We start from the raw sequence: 23906 nt of genomic DNA, 5'->3' as shown, positions 1-23906 counted from the left end.
ACTGGGGAATGCATATAGGGAAAGTGATCAAAATGATATTTAGGTCACTGCACATGGTAATACGGATGTTAAAAGTTGCAAGAGATGGCGTATTTAACACTTGTAAGACCTCAACTGGAGTATGCCTCAAGGGTATAGGATCAACATCAAAATTCTTTGCAAAAAGAATTCGAGCGAGTAGGTACAGAGGAAAGCAGCTAGTTATGTTATGGGGGACCACCAAATGACTAGCAGAGTTAGGGAAACTCGGGCGGGAAAGTTTAACAAAAAGGAGGTTGAGAGCAAGATTGGGTGGAGGTTACGTACCTGGCATATACAGCGGAAAGTGCTTGGGAGGATATTGAAAAGAAATTAAAGAGTGAACGGTTTTATAAGGGTTAAGGTTGATCATGAGTTTAAAATAATGTTAAACCAATGGCACAATAACTGCGGGAAATATTCATTTGTGGGAAGGGGGAAAAGAGAATGGAACAGCTTACCAAAAGGCATCTTCAATCCTTTCTCAAAAGATGTGCATTCATTCAAATGTAGAATGAAGTGATGGCAAAAGGAAAGTAAGAACTCATTAGGAGACAGTATTATGGTTAGTATGGTAGGTGAAAATATGTATTCTATATTTGTTGTGATTTTGCCACAGGGGAAAATACCTCATTTGCAAAATAAAGGTTCTGATTCTGAAAGTAAAGAATTAAACTAAATGAGCAAGACACTTAATAAAAACAACTAAGGAGAAGATAATAAACCTAATGAAAATTCATAACGAACAAAATGCTAGCATGTCATTGCTGTTTGACAGGACGCTGACGTCAACTCTTAAAACTCGGAAAGCTATTCAAAGATGAATGCGATTGGAGGGGCACACTACATATTATATATAATAGCAGCAGTGACCGTAAACCATTTCTTGAAGTAGAGGTTGCTTGAGACGGGCGTGACTTCGTTAAGACTTGGGTACTAAGCAACCAACCCAGATTTAGGACTGTTCCGAAGAAGACTGTGGTGACTGCCAAGGTAAGAAGGGTCACGTTGTAATCTATTTATCGGCGCTGGTTTTAGGAGGGATTGGTCAGTTTCTGAGCATATTAAACGAGGATAACAGGGCACGTTAATTCACTTCGTAAAAGAAAAAAGGTATAAATCCAAAGAAAATAAACCTATCGTGTCTAGTATTCAGGGACTAAAAATCTAGCTCGAAGACTGATTGGCTCAATGCGATCATGATTGGCAGTAGCATGCTACAGGTCGAGGCCGTACCCAGGCGGGAGGTTAGGAGCTTCAAACCCCCTCCGAAATAAAAGTGAACTTGAGAAATGTAAACAGCATAGGCCTATATGGGGTTTTGAAATAGCCTACAATAAATTAGAAATATTATGCAAACAAGCATTTGCGAAAAATAATTTAACCTATATAACTGTGTCATCTTTAAATGTTACTCTATGAATATTTATTTATTTATTTATTTATTACTATTTGTTGTACGTCACACCGACAGGTCTTTTTTTTCTAGTTGCTTTACGTCGCACCGACACAGATAAGTCTTATGGCGACGATGGGACAGGGAAGGGCTAGGAGTGGGAAGGAAGCGTCCGTGGCCTTAATTTAAGGTACAGCCCCCAGCATTTTCCTGGTGTGAAAATGGGAGACCACGGAAAACCATCTTCAGCGCTGCCGACAGTGGGGTTCGAACCGACTATCTCCCGGATGCAAGCTCACAGCTGCGCGCTCCTAACCGCACGGTCATATCACCCGGTCTCAACGAATGTTATAGACATGATACTGTATAGGCTTTTGGGCTTATGCCGTGTCCAGAAAATAAGGTGAAATTCTTTACGTTTCGCAGAGAACTGTGCTCTGCGTCATCAGAAGAAAATCTCGACTGTCCACAAGAAAGGCTTCTTAACAATGAGCTTTTGAAATTTATACGATATAATAGAAGTGGAAATGGTACATTCATTCGTCACCAGATGGCTCCCCGGACGTGGCACAGCGCCAGCGTTCGAAGCGGAAGCTGACCGAACCATCAGAATCAGTCTAAGAGGGTCACGTAACATGTGTACGTAACATATGACACTGACAGGTGTATGACATTGACACAAGCCTGGAATGAAACATCTGGCGATGAGGAATGTACGAATTTGGAAAACACCGAGACGAAATATCAAAAGTGAAGGGACAGGGAGGGAAACTACCTAGGTAAATCCTTAATGGCTGGCAACCAGGTATTACTTAATTGATAGCCAGTGTCCCTGTTGAAATTGTTAGGTTTTCTACGTATTTCTACATGTTCCCGTATAATCCTGGCCCTGTAGTGTCTAGTGTGGATAAGAGCTCGAGCATCTTGGAAGATGACATCATGACCCGACGATAGAGCGTGCTCAGCTATTGTCGATTTGTTTAGCTGGTTGAGACGAATATTACGTTCATGTTCCTTGATACGGGTACCAATGGACCGGCATGTTTGGCCGGTGTATACCTTACCACAAGTACAGGGAATTTCGTATACCCCAGGATGTAAAATTGTGAACAATTTGTCTTTGGTTTCACCGGGCGGGTTGGCCGTGCAGTTAGAGGCGCGCGGCTGTGAGCTTGCATCCGGGAGATAGTGGGTTCGAAACCCACTGTTGGCAGCCCTGAACATGGTTTTCCGTGGTTTCCCATTTTCACGCCAGGCAAATGCTGGGGCTGTACCTTAATTAAGGCCACGGCCGCTTCCTTTCAATTCCTAGGCCTTTCCTATCCCATCGTCCCCATAAGACTTATCTGTGTCGGTGCGACGTAAAGCCACTAGCAAAAAAATATCCTTGGTTTTACTCACGCTGTTAGCAATATTGTTAACAAATTAAAACATAAATGGAAATTATAATTTTGGTGAGATGCACGGACTGCTTGCTTTTTATGTTCTTAATACATTTTGCACCCTAAAAATCAATTTCAATCTATATATATAAAATAAGAGTTTTGTCTGTACATTGTTAAGAATTTAAAAGGGATGGTATTTCTGTATCGATCGTGTCCATAGTAACAAGTAAATGCATTTTTTTTTAATTTTCCGCAATTTCTCTCTGTCTGTCTGTCTGTCTGTCTGTCTGTCTGTCTGTCTGTCTGTCTGTCTGTCTGTCTGTATGTATGTACACGCATCACGAGAAAAGCTGAAGAGAATTTAATGAAAATCAGTACGTAAAGTCCGGAAATAAGTCGTTACAATCTAGGCCATGAATAATCTTATTCACGCTGAAAGAAATGGTAGTTTAGGGGAAGCCCTAAAATTTAATTCTCAAATATTTTTGTTATTAATGAAAATCAGTATGCAAAGTCGGGGAATAAGTGGCTACAATCTAGCTCTAAATAATTTTATTAACGCTGAGTGAAATGGTAGTTTAGGGGAAGGCCTAAAATTTAATTCTCAAATATTTGTGTTATTATCAACAAATACTACATAACTAAAGTTATATCGTATTAAATTTCCGATCATTTATGTCTTATACATTTTTACCGTTCCGGCTATGATAACAGAGATATTTATGAATTTGGATTTTTGTTGCTAACTCCATATCAGCGCCGAGTCACGAGAAAATGGGTAAAGAGAATTTAATGAAAATCGGTATGTAAAGTCGAAAAAACTAAATATGAAGGCCTACATTACATTAACCATTGTTTGCTGTGATGTGCTTTGTGTATCTGTTGCCACTTATCTGCGATAGATCGTCCGGCTCCATGGCTAAATAGTTAGTGTGCTGGCCTTTGGTCACAGGGGCCCCGGGTTCGATTCCCGGCAGGGTCGGGAATTTTAACCATCATTGGTTAATTTCGCTGGCACGGGGGTTGGGTGTGAGTGTCGTCTTCATCATCATTGCATCCTCATCATGACGCGCAGGTCGCCTACGGGCGTCAAATCAAAAGACCTGCACCTGGCGAGCCGAGCATGTCCTCGGACATTCCCGGCACTAAAAGCCATACGCCATTTCATTTTCCGATAGATCGGATTACTGTTGTATACCGATTTTTTTTAAAATTTGCTTTACGTCGCACCGACACAGATAGGACTCTTGGCGACGTTGGGATAGGACGGGCTAGGAGTGGGAAGGAAGCGACCCTGGTCTTAATTACGGCACAGCCGCAGCATTTGCCTGGAGGGGTTGAGGAATGATGACAAAATATGCGTTTTTATGAATTATGAAGTGAACATTTCAGATGATATCCTAGGTGTGAAATAACAGAAGGTTTGAAACAAATTTAATTCCTCAGAGAGTTAAATGGGGGTTAAGATCCAAAAACAAATATATTCATTTCTTCCTCCGAAACGGTTTAACGTACGAAGACAACATTCCAAATAGCGGTATATACTTTAAATCCTGGGTGTGAAATAGGAAATATTTTTAAACGTTCCGCCCCTAAAGTGTTAAAAGGAGTAAGCTCCGGAAACGAAATTATTCATCCCTCCAAAACCATTTGACGTTCAAAGTTGTAAGTTTACTTCTTTATGTGTCCTAAGTGTAAAATTTGTATACTTCAAAATATTTCTCCCCTAAGGGGTTTAGACGGTTGTTGTCTCTCAAAAATCCAATATCCATTCTTCCGATACAGTTTCAGGCACGAACTTAAATTTTTACATGAAGGGTGGTCTTCTTTATCCCAAATGTTAATAAATATTTAATAAATATACCCCCTAAAAGAGCAATCGTTCCTCCATTACTGTTCGACATACAAAATCAAAATTTCACAGATTGGTCTCTTTTACGTCCTAGATAGTAAATAAGACAGGGTTTAAAACACTCCAATTCTTCTGTACGGGGTTCAAATGAATGTTAAGATTATAAAATATATAATAATTCCCCCAGAATCGTTTGACTTATGAACTGAGGGTGTATTTTATAGGCTCACCCGACAGTGGGCTCTCTAAAACGTAAAACTTTGAATAATAACTTTCAGTTCAAAACCGTAGCGAAGCACGGGTATTTCGCTAGTCAATTATAAAAGACACTACAGTGTCAAAATGTTGTTCCCCAAACGTGTGATTATATATATATTTTACAATTGGCTTTACGTCGCACCGACACTGATAGGCCTAGGTCTTATGGTGACGATGGGATAAGTTAGGACAGGCTTAGGAGCGGGAAGGAAGCAGCCGTGGCCTTAATTAAGGTACAGCCCCAGCATTTGCCTGGTGTGAAAATGAGAAACCACGGAAAACCATCTTCAAGGCTGCCGGCAGTGAGGTTCGAACCCACTATCTCCCGATGCAAGCTCACAGCTGCGCGGCCCTAAACGCACGGCCAACTCGCCCGCTCGTGTGATTATTTAACGTACATCTGTTGTCAGGTGTCTGGCATTTTAAACGACCGAAGCAGAATTCGATGCCATAAGTTTAAGCTCAGGAAGTGAGAGACTTACTACTACCCAATCGGCCATTTACACTACATTACATAGAAGGGCGTGTATAATGTTAACGAACATTATGTAGTGAGTTTCAGGGATAGTAGTGTCTAACTAAAATATAATTTAAGAAAACTACCCCATTTTCTGCACCCTTAGCTGACGATCAGTGTATTGGCTTTCGGTTCAGAGGGCCCCAGCTTCGATTCCCGGCTGGATCGGGGCTATCAACTGCGTATGGTTAATTCATTTAGCTCGGGGACTGGGTATTTGTGTTTATCTTAAATACTCATCTTCATACAATACCTAAACTACCAACTACCACATTAATACCCAATAGTGAATATTGCCTGCATACGACTGGCGTCTTGAAGGGAATTCAGGCGTAAAACTGGAACGAATCCACATGAAGTGCCGACCCCTATAAATTGAGAAAAGGCCAGGAAGAACAGCAAACACTCTAGAATTTGCCCGAAAATTGATGAGAAGACCTGAGAATAGACTAACCTGATTTGAACATTGTATCCCCGAATACTGTAGTTCCCAGTCCTGTTATGAAACATGGCATTAGGGCTCAGTTAACGGATAGACTACCAGTCCCTGAAAGATAATGGTTGGAGGTAGGTAAGTTGATTGATGTATTAAGAACAACCTACCAGTACCTGAAAGATAATGGTTGGAGGTAGGTAAGTTGATTGATGTATTAAGAACAACCTACCAGTACCTGAAAGAAAATGGTTGGATGGAGGTCAGTTGACTGATCTATCAAAGCAAACTTACCATTCCCTGAAAGGTTATGATTGAAGGTACAGTAGGTGAGTTGATTGTCTTAAGGACAAGCTACCAGTTCCTGAAAGATAATGTCTGGAGCTGCAACAGTTGACTAGCGCTTGAAGGACAAGCTACCAGTTCCTGAAATATATCTGGAGGTGTGACAGTTGACTGGCGCTTTAAGGGCAGGCTACCAGTTACTGAAATATATTTGGAGGTGTGACAGTTGACTGGCGCTTTAAGGGCAGGCTACCAGTTACTGAAAGATACAGTAATATCTAGAGCTGTGACAGTTCATTGGCGCTTTAAGAACAAACTACCAGTTCCTGAAAGGTAATAATGTCTGGAGCTGGGCCAGTTGACTGGTGCTTTAAGGACAAGCTACCAGAACTTGAAAGATAACGTCTGGAGGTAGGCCAGTTGATTGGTCTATTAAGAGACAAACTAATAGTTCCTGAACAATAATGTTTAATCAGAATATAGCAAAGGGACCATCAGGTCAATTAAGGTAAGCCATTATGCATCAATTTACTGACTCACGTCCAGCCATTATCTTTCATATTACACCTCTATATTACTTCTTCAGAAAAGATGGCTGTAATAGAAATGAAATGGTGTATGGTTTTTAGTGCCGGTAGTGTCCGAGGACATGTTCGGCTCGCCAGGTACAGGTCTTTTGATTTGACACCTGTAGGCAACCTGCGCATCGTGATGAGGAAGGATTAAATAATGATGAAGACGACACATAGACCCAACCCCCGTGCCAGCGAAATTCACCAAAGATGGTTAAAATTCCCGACCCTGCCCGGAATCGAACCCGGGGCCCCTATGACCAAAGACCAGCACGCTAACCATTTAGCCATGGAGCCGGACGCTGCAATAGAAAACATATTCGATACTGAAAAATGTGTAGTCTGTCTTTTCGTGCTTACGATATTTGGCATGAACTTGAATGAATGTCTGTCATTATCAGTAGTCGTTTGGCCCGGACTAATGGATAAAGAGTGGGGCGATTATGGTCGAATGCCTATACCAAACATATAATCTAGAACGACGTAGTGGATAAAGGGAAATTTCTAAAGTTTCACATATTTCACTTATTTCCAAACAAGCGTTGACCAATTTACAAGTACATTAACACCGGTAGTGAAAAGAGTGGCCTGTTAGAGCAGTCAGACTGTCGTATTAGACTCCGCCCTATTTTCACCAGAGGTTCCTACGTATGAGCAGAGAAACTAGCCAGTATTGTTGACGTGTAGTCCAGACAGATAAGTCCGACTATCATGCGGGCTAATCTCACACGCATTAACTGTTATAAAACCTGTGTTGTGTGCTTCAGTTGGTGATTGTATGCAGACCGACTGGCAGAGGATGCAGACTGCAGTTGTGACACTCTTTGCCGTCCTGGGTAAGTGATCTGCAATTTCTTTAAATACCAAAAGATTGTGAATGAATCTGTTGACTGTTATTTAGAATGTTATTGTAACTGAGAAAAACTGTCTCGTAGGTCAAGTTTCGTCAAGTCCAAAACTCACAAAATGTTGTAATGTAATAATACTCTGGCCTTCTGTCACGGGTTTGATCATTATGATATGCCTCGTTGTTAGGAGTAATTTTAATATACATAGAGAACAGGGCACTTGCAAAGTCTTTCAGACCTCTTACACCATTCCGCTACTAATCGTGGCTCAGATCTGTCAAGCTACCGGACAGTTAGCGGACAATCCGATCGCTATTTGATCAAATGCTATCACCAATCATGCTGGCTATGCGCATGGCTGTGAGCTTGCATTCGGAAGATGGAGGGCTCGAATCTCATCATTAACAACTCTGAAAATGGTTTTCCGTGGTCTCCCATTTAAACACCAGGCAAATACTGGAGATGTTCTTGTAGTATCTTAATTAAGGCCACGGCCACTACATTCCCAATCCTAGCCCTTTCCCAACCTTTCGTCGCTGAAAACCTCCGAGGTATTAGTGCGACGTTAAACGAATAATATATATTTTTTTTTTTAACTCCACATAGGGTTGGCATCAGGAAAGGCATCCGTTCGCAAAACTTGGACAAATCCCTATCACACGCTGACTTCAATAAACTGGGATTAAGACTAGGAACAAGAGGAGGATCCTTAGTCTCCCTCTCTGAGGCAAAGCCCATTATCCTTCTAGGTAACCTAGCCTACGTTTGCCACATATGGCCGCATCATCGAGGCTGGTTCATACGAACAGTTTCACCCACACCGAGTGAGTTGGCCACGTTGTAGGAGTCGCATAGCTTTAAGATGATAATGGGTTCGAGGACCACCATCAGCAGCCCTGATGATGGTTTTTCATGTTCACACCAACCAAAAGCCTGGCTCCTCCCCAGTTGTATCACCCGACCCAAGGTCTCACGCTCTAGAACACTGCCCTTGAGGCGCTACAGGTGCGGTCCCTCGCTGAGTCCGAGGAAAAAACAAACCCTGGAGGGTAAACTATTAAGAAAGAAAGAAAGAAAGAAAGAAAGAAAGAAAAGAAAAAAGAAAGCCAAGATTGAGACTGAGATAGGCCAATGAAAGTAACATTATTTTTCTAGCCCATACTAGAAGACATAGTGCATTTTTGACACTATATCTCACCAGCAGAGTAAAGTGGAACGTCGAAATTGACACGCAGGCAGCCTAAATGGTGTCGGATCAAATTACCTTCAAAAGGTAGCTGAGGTTAAGCGATTAAATAAATAAATAAATAAATAAATAAATAAATAAATAAATAAAATATTTGTCGTAGACGACGGGAGTATAACTCAGAGGAGTCGGAAAACTAAAGCACTTGTTAGTAGAAAGCCAGAGTGCTGTATGTCTATACAATCAATTGCCTAATATACCGGGTGAGTTGGGCGTGCGGTTAGGGGCGCGCAGCTGTGAGCTCGCATCCGGGAGACAGTGCGTTCGACCCACGGTCAGCAGCCCTGAAGTTCGTATTAGTAGCCCGCTGACCTACCGCTGAGCTAATCCGGTGGGTTATTGATAATAATAATAATAATAATAATAATAATAATAATAATAATAATAATAATAATAATAATAATAATAATAAGGTCCTACCCATGGCGAAATGGTTAGCGTGCTGGCCTTCAGTCACAGGGGTCCAGGGTTCGATTCCCGACAGGGTCGGGAATTTTAACCAGCATTGGCTAATTTCGCTGGCCTGAGGGCTGGTTGTATGTCTCGTCTTCATCATCATTCCATTCTCATCACAACGCGTGGGTCACCTACGGGCGTCAAATCTAAAGACCTGCACTTGGCGAGCCGAACATGTTCTCGGGCACTCCCGGCACTAAAAGCCATACGCCATTTCGTTTAATAATAATAATAATAATAATAATAATAATAATAATAATAATAATAATAATAATAATAATAATAATAATAATAATAATAATAATAATAATAATGCTTGGTTTGTCTATTCCTTCCGTTAATTCTATAACATTTAATGCGTTTATAAATGCGTGCATTCTAATGTTTCAACTACCATGGAAAGTTAAATTAGCTGCGTATGTAGGCCTATATTAGGCTGTATTAACAACGGTGGGAAAAAAAGTAGGTAGACCCTATTATTGTATTTGATTGACAGATCATTTAAAAACGCGATTTCACGAAACTCGCGGGGCTTTAATTTAAAATTTCTCCCTTCTTTTCGCCCCCAAATCTCGTGCACCGCTGGGCATCTACCCAGACTGCGTGGGTAGGTAAGCATTTTACAAGATGGCAGTATTCAATATCTTTTTTTTAATGGGAAGGACCGGGCGAGTTGGCCATGTGGTTAGGGGCGCGCAGCTATGAGCTTGTATCCGGGAGATAGTGGGTTCAAACCCCCACTGTCGGCAGCGCTGAAGATGGTCTTCCGTGGTTTCCCATTTTCACACCAGGCAAATGCTGGAGCTGTACCTTAATTAAGTCCACGGCCGCCTTCTTCCCATTCCTAAGCCTTTGCTATCTCATCGTCACCATAAGATCTATTGGTGTCGGTGCGACGTAAAGAAAAAATGAGGAAGATACAGTGTACCTAACAACAAGAGACATACCTCGGTATGATGTCATCGGGTGATGCAATAGTAATGTCATCTTGAGGTACTAAAATCGTCCTGTCGCACGGCTAACAATTTCTACAAAAACGAAGAGTAAACATTGGAGAAAATTGTGGTGCAAAGAAGAGTGAAAATGTTTCATTTTCGTAAAACATCGCGGCACATTGTCAATCAGTAGATTCAAAAGTATCAGAAACGCATTCCAGAGAATAAAACGGCTTAATAGAATTACAACAAGTCTAAAATCACTTATAACTTAATAACTTTCAACCGTAAATTAGACGAGACTTCTGTGGAAGCTATGTTTTGCTCTGGCCTGTGCAAAAGACAACATCCCTCCTCCTAGACTTGGCGTCAGGAAGAGAATACGGCCGTAAAATAGGCCCGAGTCCTCATATGCGTGGCTCTGTTATTCGTACAGGCTTCAATTTCTTATCAAGTCTCGTATATGCACATTAACGATTGAAAAACTGAAATAAAACGTACATTAGGGTAAAAACATGGTTTGCCAATGATAATTCGTTAGTCAAAATCATACTTATTTACATTCAGGCAATAAGATTTGATATTAATGTGCCGGCATCAACAAACGAGTGTACCAGTTGTATTCGTACACATGGACAGGATGATGCGCACCGTTAGTTTGCGATGCCCGGCAAAATCTCAGTGACGGCATACGACTGGCCGAAGCCTTAGTCTCCTTCCTAGTGTATATTATGTGGTGGTGGACTTGGGTAGGATTGCAGAATTAAGTACGGAGCTGAAGAACACTATACTTAAACTGGCACTTAGAGAATTTTCCTTACGAAAGATTGGACAGTTGGTCAATAGAACACATTCTACGGTGAAATATGTGGTTGATAAACTTAAATACAACGACACAATTAAGAACAGCCAAGGAAACCCTGGAGAAAGTGTTTAACTGAAAGGGAAGAACGGTTTGTTGTTCGGCTGATAAAGTCAGATCCCAAATGAAGTGTACCAGTATTGAGGTAACTCACGGAGGAACGAACAGGAAAGATGATCAGCAACTCCACCATCCGTCGGAACCTGTATCGACATGGGTACTATGGAAGAATCCCTCGAAAAGGGCATATGTAAGTAGAAAAACAGACGGCTTAGACTGACATTCGCTAAGGAGTATGTAAATAAGGAGAACGAATTCTGGAATTGTGTTATCTGGTCTGATGAGGCAAAAATTAACCCTTTCGGGTCAGATGGCATCCACCGAATATGGAGAAAAATTGGTACGGACAATAATATGGCAGATACACTCCCAACTGTGTATAGCTTTGGGGCTGTATGTCAGCCAGGGGTGGGGTGGAATAATGACCAAGGAGGGCTATAATGCAATCCTGAGAGAAACGTAAAGCAGAGTGCCGAAGAAATGGGGATGCCACCTGTTTATATGTTCCAGCATGATAATGATCCAAAACACGGTGCTGACATCAATAAGACATGGTTCATCTGGAACATTCCTAAGCGGCTTAGAACACCTCCCCCAGTCTCCGGATTTAAATCCAATCGATCTTTGGGCTGCGTTAAAGAGAAATATCCGTAGGCAACGTGTGCGTACGAAGGAGGAACTTAAAAGTGTGATTCATCAGGAATGGCAGAAAATCAACTCGTATATGTGCAAGAAATTAGTATATTCTATGCGGTGACGATGCCAGGCAGTTAAAAAGGCTAGGGGACATTCCACTAGATACCAACATGTTCCAGGAACCCTTTATTTTTTGTTTATTTCAAGTGTTCAGTTTACTTGTACGAATAGGAAAGGTATAAGATTTTCTTTATTAGAAGCTGTATGTTTTGTTAACAAGATTGGAAACAGATATAGTAGGTATATGTTTTCTGAAGGCTTTGTTGAATATATGTTCAGTGAATAAAATCCTTTTCAGTATTATTTTCTGACAGTGCGTTGAGGTACTAAAGCAAGCAGCCCGTACGAATAGAATGGGTACATACTGTAGTTCACACTCGTGAGCCCACCGGGGTGCGAGAAAAACGGTAGAAGTAGATGTCTACAGATAGGTCAGATGAAACATACAAATTCTGTTTCAAAATGTAAATGTATAAGCCATGCTATATATGAGCATATACATAATATTAAAGTGCCCCCTGATATTGTCATCATTTTCTTCCATGGATTAGGTTACGGGATCATTCACATTCTCTCTTTCTTGTCTAGGTTGATAAAAAGTGCCAGCTTCATATCGGTAGATTTACCGGCACGAAAAAAAAAGAATTCCTGCAGAACAAAATTGCGGCACCTCGGCGTCTCCGAAAACCGTAAGAGTAGTTAGTGGGCCGCGGCATCAGTAACACATTATTATTATTATTATTATTATTATTATTATTATTATTATTATTATTATTATTATTATTATTATTATTATTATTACACCGAAGTGCACATATTGGGAATCGACTTATTTCCATTTTTCTCTCTGTGCTCAGTCCATTTCTGTTAATATATGCATAGAATTTTCTGGATACCTGGTATTTGCAGATAGGGGAGTCAATTTATTGTTTATGTTTATATTGAGAGTACTTCCTAATTGTGTTCTTTTAAATGGTTTGTGCATCAGATTGATGTTATGTAAACATTATTGATGTCTGGGTGGAAAATGAAGATCCTTTAGACTCTTTACTATTGTAGAGACCAAAACTTTTGTCAGGCTTATGGGGTTAAATTACAATTATCTAAAAATTCTGTTATCACGGTGGCCTAAAGCCATCCGGCGCCATCTCAATCAATCAATCAATCAATCAATCAATCAATACTGATCTGCATTTAGGGCAGTCACCCAGGTGGCAGATTCCCTATTTGTTGTTTTCCTAGCCTTTTCCTAAATGATTTCAAAGAAGTTGGAAATTTATTGAACATCTCTCTTGGTAAGTTATTCCAATCCCTAACTCCCCTTCCTATAAATGAATATTCCCCCAGTTTGTCCTCTTGAATTCCAACTTTATCTTCATATTGTGATCTTTCCTACTTTTATAAACGCCATTCAAACTTATTCGTCTACTAATGTCATTCCACGCCATCTCTCCGCTGACAGCCCGGAACATACCACTTAGTCGACCAGCTCTTCTTCTTTCAATTCTTCCCAACCCAAACATTGCAACATTTTTGTAACGCTACTCTTTTGTCGGAAATCGCCCAGAACAAATCGAGCTGCTTTTCTTTGGATTTTTTCCAGTTCTTGAATCAGGTAATCTTGGTGAGGATCCCATACACTGGAACCATACTCTAGTTGGGGTCTTACCAGAGACTTATATGCCCTCTCCTTTGCTTTCAGTAATAATAATAATAATTTGAACAACATATTGGGGGATCAAGAATGCACGGATTTTATCCACTTTCTTAGGCTTGATTTTCAACACAGATGGTCCTGAAGTGGAGGGCCCTTGCCGTCATTCCCGCAATCTCATTACCAGGAAAATCCTAAAGAAGTAAACAGACAATGAACAGGTTTCCCATTTATTACAATTGCTTTATAATTATTACATACAACATCACTGAAGGATTATGTTGTTATAATAAGTATAGGCTTGTTTTCCTGTAAATAAAATTCAGTTTAATTTTTACAGCTAAAGTTGACTTACGTAGGCCCATGTCTACCTTAGAAATGAAGCCATTAGCTGCAGAATGGATGACCAAAGAGTTAGATTCCTCTCGATCAACAATTAAGATTGCAGGATGCCTAAGTAATTGTTGATCTCGGATTAGTCTTCTCAGAGTCGAAAATTACTGTTATGTTGTAGAAGTTTATATAGGGATAGTTCATACCAGTCGAAAGAATTTCAACAACTCTGAAAGCATAGTCTGCACTTACTTGTCTAGTTTTGGTCAGACATGTACACATTCCGCTTTTTACTTGCCCATGCTTACCTGGAGAACGCATAGGCAAGGTAGTCACACGTAAACAAGAGTACTCCTAATCTTACTTGGGTCAGGTTAGACGAGCTATCTCTTCCTAGTGAGAATTTAAATCTTCAGCATTGTTACTAAAAATGGGAGTCACCCCCTTTCATTTTTGGTTTCCGGGAACAATAGAAGGATTAAGATGAAAGAACTGTTTTATTTTAATAACTTTGCAAAATATTTCTCCTTTAATACTCCTAGCCTGCGTTATTGAAATAAACATTTTCATCAGCATCACCATCGTTACTAATTGGATCATTAGGAGGAACTACCACAGATTTACGTGTCATGTTAATAAAACTTTAAAAACTTTTCAAATAAACAGTAACAATGATATTGACCGCGATATTAATCACCTTAGCAATAAGGTCAATAATGCACGGAAATATAATGTCATTCAAGCTGCTAGAAATCCGCGCTATTACTCACGTGCGACAATGGCGAGCTCTCGCGTTCTTTTTCATCACTCGCGTGGTGCACTGAGTGCTCCATTAAGTATGTTAATGTTTTCATCGACGTTAAGTAAATTCAAAGCCTATATACACATTTTTATTGGAAAGAGCATACTTTACACTACTTCTCCACATAATCTCCAAGCAAATTTAGGCATTTGTCCTAACGTGGGACGAGTTTTTGTATTCCAGCGTCATAGTCCGCCGCCAGAGTATTGAGATACGTAGTCACGGCTCGTTTTAAGTTCTTCATCGCTGTCAAATATTTTTCCCGCCAGAAAGTCTTTAAGCTTCGTAAAGAGATGAAAATCCGAAGGGGTCAAGTCCGAGCTATACGAGGGATGGTCGAAGATTTTCCACTTGAATTGCTGCAAAAGTTGCTGTGTTATCGCAGCTGCATGAGGCCTGGCATTGTCATGAAGGAGAATGACGCCTGTAGACAATAGACCTCGCCGTCGATTTTGTATTGCCCGCCGTTTCACAATACGCATTAGCATTAATTGTGTCTCCACGGGCCATAAAATCAATGAGCAGTACACATCGGCGGTCCCAGAAAACGGTTGCCATGAGTTTCCTGGTGGACAGAATTGTCTTGATTTTTTTTGGTTTGGTTGGTGAATGAGCATGTTGCCACTCCATTGACTGTCGTTTACTCTCAGGTGATGCATAACAAACCCATGTTTCATCCCCAGTAATGATGCCGCAAAATGAAAGAAACAACAGAAGAAGAGAGAAGAATTGTAATCCGGGCTTATAATTCCTGTAAATCGCTCTCGGAACTATCTGAACTTGTGAAGAGACCAAGATCTACAATTCAGGGAATTGTTGACAGGTATGGTGAGAGAAAATCTTTCAAAAATGCACGTAGATCTGGACTTCCATGCAAACTAGACGATCGAACTAAAAGACTAATCCTCACGAAAGTTAAGAAACATCCTAGAATCAGTGCTACCAAACTGAGGTCTTAACTAGGAAATGATTTAAAACTTAATATCTGTGCTAAAACAATTCAAAAGTTTTTATATGTGAATGGGTATCATTGTAGAAATGCCAGGTGAAAACCTTTAATTACCCCAGAAAATAGGAAGAAAAGACTGCAATATGCTACATACTAAAATATGCTGCTCTAGAATTCTGGGATCGAGTTATATTTACGGATGAAAGTAAATTCACTGTTTTTCAAGAACATGGCAAAAAGGTATGGAGGAAAACGAACACAGAACTCGAAGAAAAAAATCTGCTTCCTTCAGTGAAGCATGGTGGAAGTTGTTAATGGTTTCGGGGTGCATGAGCTCAGCTGGGGTAGATTCCTTAGAATTCATAGATGGAAAGATGGACCGTAAATACTATATTGAAATTTTAAACATCTAGCATCTAGTGCCGAAAAAAATAGGACGTCTGGGTAATTAGGGCCTACGTATTCATGCAGGATAACGATCCAAAGCATACGGCCCTTGATACACGATTGTGGATTTTATACAACACACAAATATACGGTAACACCCCCCAATCCCCAGATATGAATCCGATTGAACATGTGTGGGCGTATCTTAAAGATAGACTGAGCACAAGAAATATTTCATCACAGCCAGCTTTGAAAATAGCTCCTTTGGAAGAATGGGGTAATATTGAGCCCATCTTCACCTCCAAGCTAGTTCATTCAATGCCTAGGCGGCTTGAGGTCCTTATAAAATCAAAAGGATGACCAACAAAATAGTAAATATGCACTTAAAATCAGCAGGGAATGAAAGTAAAACCGGGCTGTACGAATACTTTTTATGAGTATGAAATAATGGTATTTTCATTTATTTATGTATTAATGACAGAGACGTCTATCAATTTTATGTTTTATGATGTATACTAGCTGATGTACCCGTGCTTCGCTACGGTGTTCTCAGAAAGACTTATCTTCGTGGTTTTCCTAACTGAAGTCAACTTAGGCCATAACAAAAACGTCAGTTGGAATGTAGCGATTAAAAGCAATGTTATCATATAAAATACTCGATCAAATTAAAAACAGCAAATTTTCTCACTTTTAACGAACAGTACTACGATACCCATCTAACAGTCCAAAGTTCCAGTGCTGGAATGACCAGGCCGCAGACAGCCGTGAACACTCCTCTGTCATTATTCGGTTAAATATGCACACTGTTCATTCAATCGGTGCCTCAGAGTAGGGATTGAATAGCTCGAATGCTATGATGAACCAGTGTGTTATGTACCAATAGTACATGCAAATGTATGAATCAGAGGAATGGCATGCTAGAGATGAAAGTTATTCCCCAGCTACTTCCCGCCAATATTCAGGCAGGCTTCGATAAGACCGGGTGAGTTGGCCGTGCGGTTAGAGGCGCGTAGCTGTGAGCTTGCATTCGGGAGGTAGTAGGTTCGAACCCCACTGTCGACAGTCGTGAAGATGGCTTTCCGAGGTCTCCCATTTCCACACCAGGCAAATGTTGGGGCTGTACCGTAAGTAAGGCCAGGGCCGCTTCCTTCTCACTCCTAGCCCTTTCCTATCCCATCGTCGCCATAAGACCTATCTGTGTCGGTGCGACGTAAAGCAAATTAAAAATCTCGGTATACAGCAGTAATTCCATCTATCGGAGATGAGTTGCAACAGGGACACAAAGCACATCCCAATAAACAATGGTCAGTGTAATGTTATTGTTGATCAATGTTATGAGCTTTCTGTATTATAGGCCTTCACATTCAATTTTCTTTCGACTCTCTATGATATAAGGGCGTCTTACAAAATTATTTATAGCGTAGACTGTAGTTCCTTATTCCCCAACTTTGCATACCGGTACCGATTTTCATTAAAATCTGTTTACCCATTTTCTCGTGACGGCGCTGATATGGACTTAGCAACAAAAATCAAAATTCACGAATACCTCTGTTATTATAGCCGGTACGGTAAAATTGTATAAGACGTAAATGATCGGAAATGTAATAGTATAAAACTTTAGTTATGTAGTATTTGTCGATAGAACCACTAATAACACAAATATTTGAGAATTAAATTGTAGGCCTTCCCCTAAACTACCATTTCTCTCGGCGTGAAGAAGATTATTTATGGCCTGGATTATAGCACTTATTCCCGGACTTTTCATACCGATTTTCATTAAGATAGGAGCACTTATAACATAAATATTAGAGAAATTTTTTTTGCTAGTTATTTTACGTCGCACCGACACAGATAGGTCTTACGGCGACGATGGGACAGGAAAGGGCTAGGAGTGGGAAGGAAGCGGCCGTGGACTTAATTAAGGTACAGCCCCAGCATTTGCCTGTGTGAAAATGGGAAACCACGGAAAACCATTTTCAGGGCTGCCGACAGTGGGATTCGAACCTACTATCTCCCGAATACTGAATTAAATTTTAGGCCTACCCCTAAACTACCATTTCTCACAGCGTGAATAAGATTATTTACAGCCTAGATTGTAGCGACTTACTACCGGACTTTAATACCGGTTTTCATTAAATTCCCTTCAGCCGTTTTCTCGTGATGCGTGTACATACATACATACATACATACATAGAGACAGACAGAAATTACGGAAAATTAAAAAGTGCATTTCCTTGGTACTATGAACATGACCAATACCAAAAAAAAAGCCACCCTTTTTGAATTCTGAGCAGTGTACAGACAAAAGTCTTATTTTATATATGACTAGCTGATGTACCCCTGCTTCGCTACGGGATTCTCAGAAAGACTGACTTTGTGGTTTTCCTAACTGAAATCAACATAGGTCATTACAAAAACGTAGTATGAATGTAGCGATTAAAAGCAATGCGATCATATAAAATACTCGATCAAATGGAAAGCCGCACGTTTTATCACTTTTAACGAACAGTGCTGCGGTTAGATTGCGGTGCCAATCTAATAGTCCAAAGTTCCAGAGCTGGGATGACCAGGCCGCAGATTGCCATTAACACTCATCTGTCATTATTCCGCTAAATATGCACACTGTTCATTCCAATCAGTACCTCAGAGTAGGGATTGAATAGCCCGAATGCTATGATGATCCAGTGTGTTACGTACCAGTAGTATCAGAAAATTTATAAACCAGGGGAATGGCATGCTAAAGAAGAAAGTTATCCAACTCACCAGCTACTTCCCATCAATATTCAGGCAGGCTGTTACACTCTGTCCGACTGGGCGAGTTGACCGTGTGGTTAGCGGTGCGCAGCTGTGAGCTTGCATCCGAGAGATAGTGGATTCGAACCCCATTGTCGGCAGCGCTGAAGATGGTATTCCGTGGTTTCCCACTTTCACAACAGTCAAATGTTGGGCCTGTACCTTAATTACGGCCTAAGTCACTCCTAGCCCTTTCCTATCCCATCGTCGCCATAAAACCTATCTATGTCGGTGCGACGGAAATCAAATAAAAAATACTCTGTACGCAGCAGTAATCCTATCTACCGGAGATGAGGGGCAACAGAAGACACAAAGCACATCACGACAAACAATGGTCAATGTAATGTTATTGTTGATCAGTGTTATGAGCTTTCTATATTGTAGGCCTACACATTTAGTTTTCTTTCGACTCTGTGATTTGTAAAATATTTTATACCGTAAACTGTAGTTTCTTATTCTCCGACTTTACATACCGATTTTCATTAAATACTGTTTACCCATTTTCTCGTTACTCGGCGCTGATATGGACTTAGTAACAAAAATTCAAATTCATGAATATCTTGGTGATCATAGCCAGTACGGTAACAATGTATAAGACATGAATAATAGGAAATTTAATACTATATAACCTTAGTTATCTAGCATTCATCCACTACACTTCTAATAAGAAATATTTGAGAATTACATTTTAGGCCTTCCCCTAAACTACCATTTCACTCAGCGTGAATAAAATAATTTACAGCCTAGACTATAGCGACTTATTTCATGACTTTGCATACCGATTTTCATCAAGATAGGACTACTAATAACAACAATATTTGAGAGTTAAATTTTAGGCCTTCCCCTAAACTACCATTTTTCTCAGCGTGAATACAATTATTGACAGCCTAGATTGTAGCAATTTATTCCCCCAACTTTGCATACTCGTTTTCTTTAAAATAGGACAACTAATTACATAAATAGTTGAGAATTCAATTTTAAGCCTTCCCCTAAACTACCATTTTACTCAGCGTGAGTAAAATGATTTATAGCCTAGATTGTAGCGGCTCATCCCCCGACTTCACATACCGATTTTCATTAGACCACTAATAACATAAATAGTTGAGAATTCAATTTTAGGCCTTCCCCTAAACTACCATTTCACTCAGCGTGAGTAAATTGATTTATAGCCTAGATTGTAGAGGCTCATCCCCCGACTTCACATACCGATTTTCATTAAATTCTCTTCAACCGTTTTCTCGTGATGCGTGTACAGACAGACAGACAGACAGACAGACAGACAGACAGACAGACAGACAGACAGACAGACAGACAGACAGACAGACAGACAGACAGACAGACAGACAGACAGACAGACAGACAGACAGACAGACAGACAGAAATTACGGAAAAATAAAAAGTGCATTTTCTTGTTACTATGGACATGACCGATACAGAAATACCATTATTTTCAAATTCTGAGCAATGTACAGACAAAACTCTTTATTTTATATATATAGATGTATATATCTTTACATAGTGTACAGAAAGCTAACCTATTGATGTTATACAACGTACATGACAATGAATGTACTGCGTAAAGTATTTTTGTTTCAGTATTAAGTGTACGAATACTTTTTACTATGATTGTATAGTAATGGTAGAGTCTCAATAGAAAATTCTTGAAACATAGGTCTGCATGACTCCCTATTGGCCTTGCCTTTTATACATCTTAAGGCTTTTGTTTTGCCACTTAAATACACCTTGTGCACCTGTCCATTTCCCTCGTAGTATGGTGGTGGTGATGATTATTGTTTTAAGAGGAAGTACAACTAGGCAACCATCCTATATATAACACTAATCAGAGAGAAAAAATGGAAGGGATCCGACACTTCGAAACATGAAGGTATCGGTCAAAGAAAGACAAGGGCCACGAAGGGCGTGAAAATGGAAAACTCTTGAGCCTTCGGAAACCTAATAGCGTCGAGGTTGGAAAATAACAAGTGTTGACCAAGGAAGGTCGGATAGGATAGATGAAAGTGAGGAGCCTGTCACAAGTAAGTGGAAGCAATGCCAGGACTCAGCTGAGGGCTCCGTAGTCGCCAACCCATGCTCTAAAGTTCAAAGCCCCTGGGGCCCCTTTTAGTCGCCTCTTACGACAGGCAGGGAATACCGTGGGTGTTATTCTACCGCCCCCACCAACAGGGGGACCCCCGTAGTATTGTACCGTATGATACCTATTCGTACACAGTATAAAAACTTTTGAATTGTGGAAGCACAGATATTAAGTATTAAATCATTTCCTAGTTCAGCCCTCAGTTTTGCAGCACTGATTCTAGGATGTTTCTTAACTTTTCTGAGGATCAGTCGTTTAGTCCGATCGTGTAGTTTGCATGGACGTCCACATCTACGTGCATTTTTGAAAGATTTTTCTCTCACCATACCTGTCAATAATTTCCTGAATTGTAGATCTTGGTCTCTTCACAAGTTCCGATATTTCCAAGAGCGATTTCATTTTGCTGCCCATCTTACTGAGTGACTATCACTAATTGTTTAGAACGACTAAAGAACAATCGACTTGGTACAAGACGTGACCTTTACTGCTTACCTGCGTTGCAAGGGATGTCATCAAGGACTTTGATGTGAAGATAAACCACCTGCACGAATACTTTTTATGCATCTATATTTAGAACTTATTGGATGATACGTTTGTTAAAACAAACATTTCTAAAGTACTATTCTTATTTCTGGTACGTATTCATATTCATTTTCACACCAGGCAAATGCTGGGGCTGTACCTTAATTAAGGCCACGGCCGCTTCCTTCCAACTCCTAGGCCTTTCCTATCCCATCGTCGCCATAAGACCTATCTGTGTCGGTGCGACGTAAAGCCCCTAGCAAAAAAAATTATTATTTTTCATGTTTCGCGAAATGCCGAAGTATAGAAAAGTAGTGAAATTTCTAGCGGCCTATGGACAATTTGTCAACTACAAACGACAACATTGCTTACCGTTCAAGGTGTACGTATACATTTTCCCATGACTGTAAATGTGAATGGAAGAAAGCATGGTATGCACACATCTGATTACTAATAACTGACTTTCAGTCTTCGAAGTAAAAATAACCCTCTAGACAGACTTTTACATAACTTTTGTGTGTGAGTATACCAGGTTAACTTAGATTACAAATGTATTCCCAATAATTTGACAAAACTATGTTCATTCTCATTTAAAGTTTATTTAATTAAGTAAAAAATAATAACTTTTGTCTTGATACTATTTAAAAATAGTTTATTAGCCTGCAACCAATTAGATGATTTGTGTAGCATCTATAACCTTTTATCTTCCACATTATTAAGTTCTTACCACTTGTTATGATAGTGATATCATCTGCATACAGTACTGACCTGCAGGGTAAATTATTTACAATATCATTTATATACACGAGGAAGATAAAAGGTCCTATAACACATCCTGAACTACGCCTGTTTCTGATTTGGCTGCTACAGATTTTGGTTTTCAAATTGTACAATTGACGTCTGTCGTTGAGATAGGATGTGATTAATAATAATTCTTCATCTTTAACCCCGTAATAGTTAAGATTTCTTATTAGTATATCATGTGGTACGGAATCTAAAGCTTTACTGAGGTCTAACAATGTAGAACATGTTATATGGTAAGACTCAAAACCCTGTATTACCTCGGACACAACAGTTTCTACAGCTTTAATGGTGGATTTACCAGTTCTGAAACCAAACTGTGTGGTATTTAATAAATTTTCCTTTTAAAAATATGCTTGATAATTGCTCCTTTATACAATGTTCTATTATTTTAGATATAATTGGAACCTGCCTGCTGTCATTTCTTGATGGTTACAGTACTTTTGCATCCATCTCTTGGCACAGGCCAGAGCAAAGTGTAGCTTCCACTGAAGTCCCAGTCTCATCCATGGCTGTGACAATATGGAAGCTGCTGGGGTAAGGGTGGTGCTGATTAATGACATTCGGAGCACAACCAGTGTGTCTGAGTGTCATGAAAGGTGTTGTTCATAGGGTTAGTTGAGCTACAATAGCACTGTCTGTCCCAGTGAGGAAAGCAATGGCAAACTACCTCACTCCTCATCTTGCCTAGTACGCCTCATTTTGGTACTGCCATTGGTTTTTGTGGTTTCCCTATAACTGCATTGCCTTTGGTGATGCTATTTGAGGATCCAACCAGCCTCTGGGCTGATGACCTAACAGACAGACATAATTGGAACAATTGAAATGGGTTGATAGTTGCGTGTATCCTATCTATCACCATTCTTAAAGATAGGTAGTGTGACTGTAAATTTTAAACAATCTGGAAAAATTCCTTCAGTCAGTATCCAGTTGATCACCTGAGTTAAAGGAACTAATATTATGTCGAAAATTTGCTTTAGGATATAGTTACTGTTGGGAGATCAAAAAAAGGCACATGCCCGGTGAGGCACGGGGCGAAGGGGTTCTCACCAGCAGAGCCATTGACGCAATGGTTACTATAACAACTCCGCTACTATCCAGGCGGCTTTATATTATTTTCTACTGACAGCTCTTCGCTCTTGTCAGTTGTAATTCAGCAAACTCCAAAGTGTGAGTCAATGTTTTCGTGTAGCAGATACGAGCAGATAAGAGCCGATATGTCTGGGCAGAACAGGAAGTTCCTGCTTCCAGGTCTCATTCCTCATTCTTGCATTCTTCTCATCTCTACACAGTACTTAAGCTATAATAATCTTCGCAATTGGAGGGATTTAATTCTGTTACTATTTTAAAGACTCTTTCAGGCTTTCTCTTGTCACCTAAATGGAGGTCTGTAAATTTCAGGAATTCCGTTATTTATTAACATGCTATTGTACATTGTAGCTTGGGGCAAGCAAGCCTGAAGCAGAATGTGTACACCTTTGGTTTTAGTTGGGCCCGATACCGAAGAGACCTGAGTCCCATAGAGTTGGCACCGCTGTTTGTAGATCCTGTCTAATATTCTTACCTTAGGTCCTGTCTGGGAGTGAGCAACCTTTGGCAGCTCTAAGCAAATTTATTTTGCTTCAATTATGCTTCGAATGCCACCCAAGTTTCAATTGTATAAAGCAAGGATGGTCTAGCTGAATATAAAACCTTATCTCTGTTTTATTCCGAGTATTTAAAATATCCTCTTATAGAGTCACTTATTGCCT

At 40.1% G+C, this 23906-nt stretch overlaps 1 protein-coding gene across 1 annotated transcript in view; it reads left to right on the top strand.

Moving 5' to 3' along the window:
• The first annotated feature begins 914 nt into the window (after window positions 1-914).
• Window positions 915-23906, top strand: part of LOC136877025 (xaa-Pro aminopeptidase 1) — a 279859-nt gene continuing 256867 nt past the window's right edge. Inside the window, exons 1-2 of the mRNA XM_067150827.2 lie at window positions 915-1011; window positions 7484-7552. Coding sequence (XP_067006928.2) covers window positions 7495-7552 — 58 coding nt within the window. The 5' untranslated portion in view covers window positions 915-1011; window positions 7484-7494. The remainder of the gene's footprint in view (window positions 1012-7483; window positions 7553-23906) is intronic.

Source organism: Anabrus simplex, chromosome 1 (genome assembly GCF_040414725.1).
Source record: "Anabrus simplex isolate iqAnaSimp1 chromosome 1, ASM4041472v1, whole genome shotgun sequence".
Classification (NCBI taxonomy): domain Eukaryota; kingdom Metazoa; phylum Arthropoda; class Insecta; order Orthoptera; family Tettigoniidae; genus Anabrus; species Anabrus simplex.
This window is presented reverse-complemented; position numbering and strand designations above follow the sequence as displayed.